General features: G+C 37.4%; 1 protein-coding gene across 1 annotated transcript; it reads left to right on the forward strand.

The window, feature by feature from the left end:
- The first annotated feature begins 3,569 nt into the window (after positions 1-3,569).
- Positions 3,570-11,375, forward strand: LOC110907818 (glutathione S-transferase T3-like). The gene is made up of 3 exons (XM_022152743.1): positions 3,570-3,595; positions 10,461-10,661; positions 10,775-11,375. Exons 1-3 carry the CDS (start codon positions 3,570-3,572, stop codon positions 11,373-11,375), a joined length of 828 nt encoding a protein of 275 aa, XP_022008435.1.
- Positions 11,376-12,226: the final 851 nt, after the last annotated feature.

Consider the following 12,226-nt stretch of genomic DNA (forward strand, 5'->3'; position numbering starts at 1 on the left):
TATATCGTCAATAAAGACAATTACAAATTTATCCAAATACGACTTACAGATTCTATTCATCATGTCCATAAATGCTGCAGGAGCATTCGTTAACCCAAATGGCATGACTGTAAACTCGTAGTGACCATACCTAGTTCTGAAAGCAGTTTTAGGTATGTCTTCTTCTTGTACCTTCAATTGATGGTATCCGGAGCGTAAATCTATCTTAGAAAAATATTTAGCTCCCTGAAGTTGATCAAAAAGATCATCAATCCTAGGTAATGGGTATCGATTCTTAATTGTAACCTTATTCAATTCCCTATAATCGATACACATTCGCATTGAACCAACTTTCTTTTTCACAAACAACACTGGTGCTCCCCAAGGGGATGAACTAGGTTGTATGAATCCTTTGCTTAATAATTCATCTAACTGCTTTTTCTGTTCTAACATTTCGGTGGGTGCTAACCGATAAGGCGCCTTAGCTATTGATGTAGTTCCAGGGATTAGATGAATTCTAAATTCTACTTCCCTATTGGGCGGTAATCCTGGTAGTTCTTCTGGGAATACATCCGGGTATTCTGATAGTACAGGAATTTCCTTAAGTTCTTTACTTTTAGTGTTAATGATTACCGAAATCATATACACTATTCCTTGCTTTCGATCATAACTAGCAACTTTCATTACTGAAATGAACTTCATTGGTTTACATGGCTTATCTCCTGTAACCATAATTATTTCTCCTGTGGGTGTATGAATTTCTATGGAATTCTTGTCACAGAGGATTCGAGCATGGTTACCCACACGAAATCCTTGGGTAATCTTTTGGGCAAATTCCTTTTTCCTATTTTCCTCTCTTGTACGTACCAGCCCGTCGGTTAAAGTATTTGCCAATTCAACCGCATCGTCAATTGTGTGGGGTCTCGCAGCTTTGACGATATCACGAATCTCGATAATTAAACCCCAAATATAGCGAGAAATAAGTATTGGTTCTGGCGAAGCCAGAGTTGGTACAATTCTGGCATACTCGAAGAATTTCGAAGTATACCTTCGACAGTCAACATCCACCATCCGGTGGTTCAGGAACTTATTTGTCATTTGTTCCTTTTCATAGTCGGGACAAAATTTTCTTTCCATCAATCGCTTAAATTCATCCCAACTCATGGCATAAGCCATGTCACTTCCCTTGGCTTGTAACACCGTATTCCACCATTCCAATGCCTCTTCCTTGAAGAGGTGGTATGCATACATAACCTTGTCTTCTTCAGCGCATTTACTTATTTTAATTACTGCTTCGGTCTTTTCTAACCAACACAGCGCAGCAGTGGCCCCTTCATTGCCTGCAAATTCAACTGGCTTACAGGCAAGAAATTCCTTATAAGTACAACCAGGTGTTGCAACTTTCATTTTCTTAAGTATTGGGGCTTGAACCACATTATTACATTGTTGCCGTCTCCATTAACATTGTTACTGAAATTATCATCCCGAGTGTGTTTGTTGTGGTTGGCTTGCGAAGGGTCAGCAGGATGTTTAACGGCTGCAACAATTGTCGGAATAGCATTGGCTATTCCATGGGCAACGATATTTTCTATGTCTTGCCTATTAAGAAAATGATCCTCATTGTTTTGTTCATATTGATTAACTTCATTGACTGGTTGGTTTTCTGCGTTTTCCATCTGAATAATTAACAATATATGCAAATTATTACCACAATATAGATAACAACCAAACACAATAAAGCAATCACACATAATCACGTCAACACGACATCCTTGAAATCAGTGGCTCTGATACCACCTTTTTTCTGTCACGGCCCCCGACCCGGTTTTTACCCGTTTCAGGAGCCGCGGGACAGAAACCCGTGGTATTGGTGTTTATTTTGGCAGCGGAAATTTTAACAGGATCTTTTAAACTGAAAATGCCCAATTATTTTATTTCACATTTTGGGACAAACCCCATAATTTACAATAATTGAATTTCTCGGGGAAATTCCCTGTTTACAATAACATATTTATTTATTTATTTATTGAGCCACATTCTTCAAGCTAGTAGTGCTACGCGGCACTTTTCCCTGGTTCACAATAAATCACCTGAAACATGTTTAAAACGGTTTTATCAACAAGGAAATACTGGCGAGTCATTCAATTTGCACAAAACGATACGTTTGTTATAATTTACAGGACTAAGAGCGATTATAATTGCCACTATCTTACAATTATCTGGTCTAGTGTCACGCCCTGGTGACTATGGTCATACCACCATTGGGTCCTTTCACCTAAAAGTGAGAAATAGTAGTAATGTGCACAATACCCCACTTACTGCCAGTAATTTAGGATAACAAAGACTTACCCCCTGTAAAATATAACTGGAAAATAATCTGAGGTTTTGTAAACAGTTTTGATAAAAAGAGAATGAGTCACATTGCAAGTTAAGTTGGACAGAACTTTGCCTACTGATTTAGCCTTGTAACCTAGTTAAATAACAATGCACACGAAACTAGGTCAGTAACTTAATACAACATTTATGATAAACTCACGAAATCAAAACCCTCACGACGAATGACAAAGTATAGCCCGAATTCGGGCAGCACTTAAACATCCATCGGATCGGTTTCAATCGATCGGACATTGTATCGTAGCAGTGATCGAGTTAATACCTTGTACTCGTAGCAGCATTTTCCTACGGAAATCTATGAAAATGAGCAGTGTATTTCGTGTTTAAAGAAGTTTTACGAACACATATGAAAAGGCCATGCACTGCTCGTTTTATAGCTGAATTTTGAGTCTCTCGCGGCCCGCGTAAACCTTAAGAGACTCTTACGCGGCCCGCGAGGGCCACCCTAGCTACGGCTAGGGCTAGCGTGTCACGTGTAGGTTTGCCACGTGGTTGACACGTGGCCCTAATCGTTATTCGGATCATCCACAAGTTGTCGCGCCCCGCGTAAGCTTAGCTTAATGCTTACGCGGCCCGCTAGCGACCAACAAAATTTGAATTTCTTTATTTTTCACAACGATTAGGGTTTTAGGGGTCCGGATTTCCACTTACAGGTCGTTTTGGGATATTTTTGCAGGTCCTTACATAATAACCACTATAGTACGATATACGAAAACAATTTTAAACTTCACATTAAAATATGTTATTATTCTTTACAAAACAAACAACTTATATCATTTTTTAATTTAATTTGTAAAACAAAGAAATCAAAATCTTTACTTTATTTGACAACATTACACCCACATATAATTTAGATTTCGCACACAGAACAACCCATGCACCCCATGCATGACATAGATCATGCACACACAACATCCACAACCTTGGTTCATATTTATATAAGCAAAGGCTCATAGTTGTTTACCAAATATGGTTCTTAGTCGCTGGAAACAAATGGGTTCATAGCTTGAATCAAACAAAAGTAAGAAGGCTCACATCCTTACCTCCACTGATGGACTGAACAAACGGATCTGTTTCGCGTGGACGATTAGCATAAGGAGGGCGCTGCAACGACCACTGATTGGCTGCGGCGAACGGTGAAGCTGTTGTAGTTTTCCGTGGTGATCGCAACAACCGAATACGAGACATAGATGATGATGGCGGTGGTTCTAGAGGCTACAAGGTATGAAGCCGGTGATGAAGGTGGGTCAACCAGAGATTGAGACAATGATGGGTACACGGTTCATGATGGTGGTTGGATCATGAATTAGAAACTTCTCAAAGTCTTTGAACAGTGGTACATCGATGGTTGTAGCGGTGAACAGGCTAATTTTGTCGGTGCGGTAATGGTCGCGGCGAACTAGCGTGGCAACGGAATGGCTGACCTGAATGGTGCAGTTCGCGGAATGCGAGGGGCGATCAATGGTACTGACCCTGGTCCGTGGTGGCAGACGGTGGCGCTACAGCAATGTATGGCGGCGCTGAATAGGAAGCAAAGCAGAAAACCGATGGGAGGAGTTCGAATGGGTGCCAAGCTTAAAACGAATATGAAGGTCGACAACAAGAACAAACGATGCCCCATACTTCAGCATATTAGTTTGAGATATAGCATTTGAAAGTATAAAAAAATATAGCCAAAGAGATAAGGAAACAGTTTGCCGATGTCTTATGAATTTGAAATATGCTTAATTATTATTAAATTATCCTATTTCTTTTCCTTCCAATTCATGTAACACAACAAACATGCATATGCATGCATTTTTTTTTCATAAAAGATAATAATAGTTATTATTAAATTATCATACTAAATAAAACATAAAGACTTTTATCTATACTTATTATTACTATTATTAATAGATTTTAATAGTTATGACTTTTCGTATATTACAGCTCGTCTTTCGTATAGATGGAATGAGTTCGTGTTTAGACCATAGGTTACCTGCATCATCCTAACTTTGATCAATGTTCTTGATTTATACTTTGTATCTAAGTCTATAGAGAGTGCTTGTATATTTGCAAGACACAAAGAAGACAATGCATATAACATTTTATAATCAAGAATACGGTTGTAATTATAAATTTTCAGTGACGTTGGTTTATTGTGATTAATAACTTATCTTACACTGAAATCTTATGTGTGCCTGCATGCATTCCTTTAAAGGCAAGATGTTATGTGACTTTCATATGACATTCAATACTTATCCCTTGCATTCTATTCCGGTTGAAGTCTAAAGTAACTAAGGATTAACACACATGTTTCTTGAACTCGGGCTTTGATGTCAGCTTATTACTCCTATGCTTCTCGAAGTGTGACATATTCCATTGTTACACTTTCCAGACTTGGAACATATATTTACGAAACACAACGTAAGATTAATTTGTAAGATATATTCAAAATTTATCTACATAAATTAGTTTGGCAAGCTTAATTGGTCCTTTTGCTATCATTTTGTTTCATCTTAATTATCTATTATTATCATATAATATACTATAATAGACTAACTTGATGTTGTTTGTTATCTTGAAGGAATAGTGAAAACATGCTTAAATGACACAGTTATTCCGAAGTCTAAATTAAGCATAAAGAATGGAAGAATACGTTCATTTCAACGTTTTTAACATTACACTAATTCAAGCAACGTGAAGATGGTTAACGTGTTTTAAGGCTTATGAAGATGGATTAGCATTATACTAATATATGAAAGCAACAACAAAAGATATAAAATAATGAAGCCCCATGTTAGTAGAAACTAATAAAAGAGAGGTTAAAAGAGAAATGAGAGGTAGATAGATGATGCACAAAACAAAAAAAACATATTTACGGAATAATTCAAAGGTAAGAAAAGAACAAAATAAGTTCACTTGCAAAGAATTCGGTACTTCTAAAAGAGCATCGCGAGGGTGTTTTTTTTTTTGGGTGTTAGATATTACTTGCTCAACCAATCAAAACGTTTCTCTCATGCCCTACATACAACACTTTTAAAACTGTACGAGCATGTATAAAGAGAATTGGGTCCCTCCTTTTTTAATATCTTTGTGGAGCATTGCCGGGATTAGAAGTAAACTATAGAGGCGGCTAAAACGGGGGATGATCAAACTTGGCAGTTGTGGACGTCACACCCCAACCGATGCGGAAACATCGAGGTGGGATGAAATAGATTGCTCAAGACTTCATAACTTGCTAATAATGATAATAATTTAAATAAAAATATTTCATTTCATTCTAAATGGAAGTACATAGGCTTGTAAGGAAAATACAATACTTTTGGCAACTTGAACATAATGAAACAAAGGAAATACATAACATGAAAATTTGGGTACGTATATAGTTCATCCTAACCAATTTCTTTAAATCATCAAGGCTGATTTCCTGCAACATGTATTGAAAATAATTTGTCAGCACATAATAGTCGATGAGCATACAAGTTTGGTTTACATAGCATATCATAGAAAGTCTCAAATACAACACGGCAAAATGTTTGCTAAGTTAAAGCTAGCATGCATAATTATAGGTCAAACCCTTGTGTCCATTGAATATTGTATGTGCCCTCAACAAAGTGAATGAAACCGTAAAAATTGATCTAATACATAACAAATACCCAATAAACGGGTTGTTTGCTGCTCTTATAGCGCTATAATTGTTAAGGTGAGCTAGCTAAATAAATGACAAATATAGTGCATGAATGATTCTAGCATGAACAACCTAAGCATAACAAATAGCATGTTTGGTGGATTGAGTGATTGAATATGATTGGTTGTGTGCATTGTGAATTTTGATAGATTATACATGTTATACCCAAAAGTGCATTAAAGCACAAAAAGGGTCAAGTATACTTACGGTTTACTAAAGCTTACAAATTTGAATTGATATGAATGGGATGGTTGGAACACCAAAGTTACCCTACAATGGAAACGAAGGTGTGTGAGTCGATGGAGCTTAATTATGAGTTAGATTCGGGATTTAAGAATTATAACAAGAAAGTATGATATTGTATAAAATACATCTTTTCTATAGACTCGTTCGGATGCTAGGTTTTTTCGTGTTTTTATGGGTACAAAATCACCCATTAGAATCTGAAGTGAGAAATCAAGAACTATGATGATGAACACCATAACTCGTAACTTGTTGGTCATGTATGGAGGTAGGAAGAAGTCCATCCATTTAAACTCATTATATGGATTCACCAAAGCACAAAATCATTAATTTAATTGATGATTTTGGTTGGTCGTGAATGTATAATCTCCTAATTCACCAAGACAACCAAGTGAGTAAACTAGACGAGTGCATTTCAAACATGGATAGTGTTTGAAGACTTGGTGTAATTTGTTCACTTTGTTTTTTTGAAGATTGTTTGGTGACTTAGAATGACAAAATAACTAACTATGCAAGAGAGGAGGTGGAATCATGGTTGGAACCCAAAGCTTCCATTGTTCACACTCTTCCAAAACATAAGTTTCACAACATTGAAGGTTGAGGACTTGGATGGTTTCAACACTTTGTAGGTCAGTTGGGACCTTTTAGGACAACAACCTCTAACCTTCTAGAAATTAACCAAAACACAAGCCCCACAACATGAGTTTAGTTGGGGACAAGGATGGTGCAAGATTTCCACAAGATGAACAAGGATCAAACAAGTTTGTAAAAGTTTTATAAAAACAAAAATAAAATATGACGTTGGACCTCAAGTTTGGTGATGTACCACCTTGATGAACATTGGGTAACATCCTTAGAAGTTGTCCAAGTAGTTTGATACAAGAAAACAAGAAGAACATGGAGGAGAATGTGCTCAAAACTCATGAGACTTGGTACAATCTGCCTAACTTGGAGATTTTGAGAAGATTAAGAGGATTAGAGAGTGGATTTGAGGTGGGGGGGGGGGGGTTATTGCACGGACCTCCCGGCCGCTGGAGTGATTCCACTCCACAAGCTAGTACCGTCCCAATACTGCCTGGCGGTGAATACCCTTGGCCCTGAGTTGATTCCGTTTCCTCTGGGAAGAGGTGTGTGGCTTGTGACCATCACTGGAGTCGAACCCGGGTCTCTTGGAAGAGAAAGGGTGGGACTGACCAACTGGGCTACCCCAATTGGTTAGAGTGGATTTAAGGTGTGTAAAGGGTAGAGAAGTTGTGGAAGGATTGTATATAATAGTGGGTGATTAGGGTTTGGGTTTAAAGGAGGTTAGAATGTGATTAGAGAAGAAAGGAGATGGAAAAAGAGGTCCAATCCACGAGTTGGTAACAATTGTGCCCGTCAGACAGGTCTTGCGGACCATAAGGACATTCAGAAGCTTAATTTTTTATTTTTATTCCTTGATGTTCGGTTGTTTGTTCGTTTATGCACTTTCTTCAATACATTAAGCGTTGTTATGGCACTTTCTTAAATATATCGGTCATGTTTTCGCAAGGATGTTAAGCTCGTTAACCCGAGAAAAATAACACCCCTTATTTTAGTTATCATGTTTTTCAAGTGTTTTTTATTTCTATTGCGTTACTTTTACTTTCACTTCTCACAAATATTAACAGGAATTTACTTATGTATTTCGTTGATACAATCAGGGCCGGCTCAACCATTTTGGTGGCCTAATGCGAAGTAAAATCTTGTGGCCTTTTTCCTAAAAAAATGTATGTAATTGAAAGTTAACCTTGAAGGGCCCAAGTGTAATTATTTGAAATATTGTGTTAAAATTTAAAAACAAGAAAAAAAAAATTGTGAACCAGGGATTCAAACCCGGGTCTCACCAACATCCATACATACACAAAACCACTACGCTACCAACCATCAATTTGTTGATAACCCACACCCTAAATCTTTTATAAATGGACTGTAGTTTCATCAAATTGTGGAGGCCCTATAGTTTTGGTGGCCCAAGGCCCAAACCTCATTTAGCTTACCCTTGGGCCGGCCCTGGATACAATTACCACTTCTATTATCACGTAAAAAAACACTAATACTGAAATTTCAGATTGTTTAACGTACGTCAAATCCAATCTCTTAAAAGAAATTGACGGATTAGAAACCCTTTAAAAGACTTTTATAATCAAACGATCCGTAAACTTTTTCGGTAGTAATAAAATTTTGTCATTGGAAAGTAACAATAGGAACTTTTTTTTTTTCTATTAAAGAAATCTGGTTGCTTTAACATACACTCACAATGAGACACGATAGGTAAGGATACACATGTTCGACTGTTGAGTTGTTTCGTCATGCAAAATGTCGGGCCCACAAAATAAGTTGGATTGTGACATCAGAAAACATAAGAATATGTCGTAAGAGATTAAAAACTTATTAAATCAACGGTATATCAACTACTGCTTTTGTTTACGAAAGATGATATAATAAGTATGAGTGTGTAGTGGTGGATCTGTTAAGGGTTCAGGGGTGTTTGAGATATTACTTAACTTTTTTGTGTGTAAAATGCTCTTGAATGTACGGTGAAAAAGACCTTCGTTTATAAATGTACGGAAAAAAATGTTTACATACCCCATAATTTTTTTTCTAAATTCACTACTATGTATGTGTGTAGGGCGGATATAGAGTGTAACAAGGGGTAACCCCTATTGCCCCTTAACACTTCGACGGTAGTGTAAATTTTGAAAAAATTTGGATATTTTTTTTTATTTTTTACCCCTTTGATTTTTTTTTTTTTTTTTTTTTTTTGAAATGTTGCCCATGTAATAATTTTCTATATCTGCCGTAGTGTCAGGCCCGGCTTTGTGGGCTGGGCAGCCCAGGCAAACGTCAAGGCCCAAAAGGTTTATAGGGCCCAACAAAAATTTAGGGTCAAGATTTTTAAATGAGCAGTGTTATCTTAGATGTTTAATAAATGACTTTAGTAACAAAAATGAATCTAGTTCAATGCTTAAGATTGAAAACCAAGGTCATGAATTTAAAACTCTTCCTTTACATTTTTATTTCCTAAACAATTTTCAGTTAATTCCATGCATTTTTTATTTCATAAACTGTTTTGAACTATCAATTCACTTAATTAATTGACTCTTTGATCTTGTTAACGAGATGATTATATGATTAATTAGTTAATGTTTTGGGTTATAATCTTGAGGTCATGAGTTCAAACCCCATGATTAGCATGTCGTATTGTGGTTTCTTGATATATATTTGATGAGTTTATATTATACCATTTTTTTTGTTTCACCTGAGGCCCAAATTTTTTTTATCATTCTCAGAGACGGCCCTGCATAATGCGTATATATATGGATTACATGTTTGTATATATTCTCACTGATTTACTTTGTAATCCTTTTAGAGCACATAGTTTTATAAAGTTCTTTTAGTTTGATATTATTATATTTTTTAATACAATTTTATATTGTTCTTAAGTCGTTTACATTATCACGATGATCGATGAGATTTCTTTAATATTATTTATATAGCGTATATTATTATTTAAGAAAGAAAATTATAAAAGCAATCTTGAGGGGCAGAAAAGTGTCCACTTATGCAATAAAAACCAACATGGAATCCACTGAAAAATGCTATGATCAGAATCTGTCAAGTAACTTTTACATTAATTAGGTCATGTAATTGATTATAAGACTAGAAGGTATGGGTGCGGGTCCAGCCCTGTCTAGGCCTGGCGCCGCCCCTCAACATCGCCCCCCTTAGCCCCATCCCGTCCTCTCCGTCTGCCTCCAGCCACTCACGACGGGCCCACCTGTTTGAAAATTAGCCGTTGACTTTAAATAAATACCCAACTCTTCCATTTTTTTAAATTACTCTATTTTAAATCTTCCCACTTCTCTCTTCTCTCATCCATTTTTACAAAAAAACTCCATCCTTTTATAAAAAAAAATCATGAATCCTTTCAACCCAAACAATCCCAACCCGAACCCGAACCCGAATCAACTTAACTTTTTTTCGACGCCCGGCTACACTCCGACTATCGATCCTTCATGGGTGTCTCTGCAATTTACCTTTTCGGGTTTTCAACAATCACCCAACGCGTTCAAACAAATGTCTCAACTCCAACAAATGCAACATTTCCAAGCACTCCAACAAATGATGCTACGCAACTCGTTTGAATCTCAAGCGCAATTCGAATCCAACCGCCAACATCACCGGTTCGACTTGACGATGACGAAGAAGAAGTCGTCCCCGATTCGCCACCTCAAAATCTCAAGCGCAAAAAAAACAAGGGGAAGGCGGCTGAAACCGTAGTCGAAACCAAAGGCGATTCGAAACCAAAGGCGAGACCTTGGACAAAAGTAGAGGAGGAGGCGCTAGCAATGGCGTGGGTTAAGTCCTCAACTAACCCGATTGTCGGTATGAACCATACTTTTTTTTTAATTTAATTTTAAAAAGATATAGTTTTTATTTTACTAAGGCAATTTTTTTTAAATTTAGGGAACAACAAAACGGGTGTTGGTTTTGGAAGGCGATAACGGATAAATTTAACGCGATTATGGAGCAAGGCCCGATGCGCGATGTCGATTCCGTCTCTGGCAAGTGGCGTAAAATGAGCAAGATCATCAACCGCTTTTGCGATATTTATAACCTTTATTACATTAATCCTCCTAGTGGGAGTAACGAGGATGACATTCTCAACCTTGCTTTGGCTAAATGGGATGAGAAGAATAAAACTCATTTCGAACACATCCGAGCATGGAAAGTTTTAAAGAAAGAAAACAAATGGAAGCCTATTCCTAACGAGGTCGCAACCGCCAAACGGAGAAAAACTTCGGAGTCTGGAAGTTATAGTGCGGGAGGCTCCACCGCTCGTTGTCACATAGACATAAACGACGAACCGGAATTTGACGAGGAGGAGTTTGCCGTTCACGAGTCGGAACGTCCCCCTGGAAGGGACAAAGCAAAAAAAGAGGCGGCCGGAAAGAGAAAAGCGGGCGGCTCGAACCATACGTCTTCCGGGGCCGGTTCGAAAATGGACGAGTCGATATCCGAATTCCGTTCGTTCAAAGAGCTCACGGCGGAAAAAATATGTTTATAAGAAGAACTTGTCGGCCGACCATGCTCGGGCGGAGGATTTTAGGATTATGAGGTTGGATCTTGACTCAGTTCCGGAGGATGAACGCGAAGTTTACCGTAGGATGAAAGAGGAAGTTAAGAAAAAATGGACCTCGTAGGTTATTTCGCTTTAATGTTTTATTGTCTTAGGATTCGTAATTTTATGTTTATTTTATTTTTTAGGTTATGTAATTTTTATTTATGTTATGTAATTAGGGCTGTAAACGAACCGAACGTTCAGCGACCAGTTCGTGAACCGTTCGGCAGGAAGTTCGTTTATGTTCGTTCGTTTAACAAATGAACAAACATGAACAAGAAATTTCGTTCGATTAGTTAAATGAACGAACATGAACAGAGGTCTCGTTCGTTCGATTGTGTTCGTGAACGTTCGGTAAGGTGTTCGTGAACGTGTTCATGAACATTCGTTGATTTGCGTTCGTTTATGTTCGTATGTTTGTGTTTTAATTGAAGATCTTTGTACTTTCTTATATTTTATTTGTACTTTTTATATGATTAAACTTTTATTTATTTTATTACCCTAACAATTAAACTAGGAAACCCACTTTCACCTTGTTTATGCATCATTTCCCTTTCATTTCTCAGTATTTACATCGGCGAATACGATCAACCTCCGTTCCACAATAAAGGATTCAGGTTCGAGTGCTACTATCTGGCTATCTTTATCCTTCGCCACGTTCACCAAATTTATTTGTGTTCGTGAACCGTTCGCGAACACGCTCATTTACTTAATGAACGAACACGAACATAAAATCTCGTTCGGTAAGTGTTCATGAACCGTTCGTGAACACATTTATTTCCTTAACGATCGAACAC

This window comes from Helianthus annuus, chromosome 14, assembly GCF_002127325.2.
Source record: "Helianthus annuus cultivar XRQ/B chromosome 14, HanXRQr2.0-SUNRISE, whole genome shotgun sequence".
NCBI classification, from domain to species: Eukaryota; Viridiplantae; Streptophyta; class Magnoliopsida; order Asterales; family Asteraceae; genus Helianthus; species Helianthus annuus.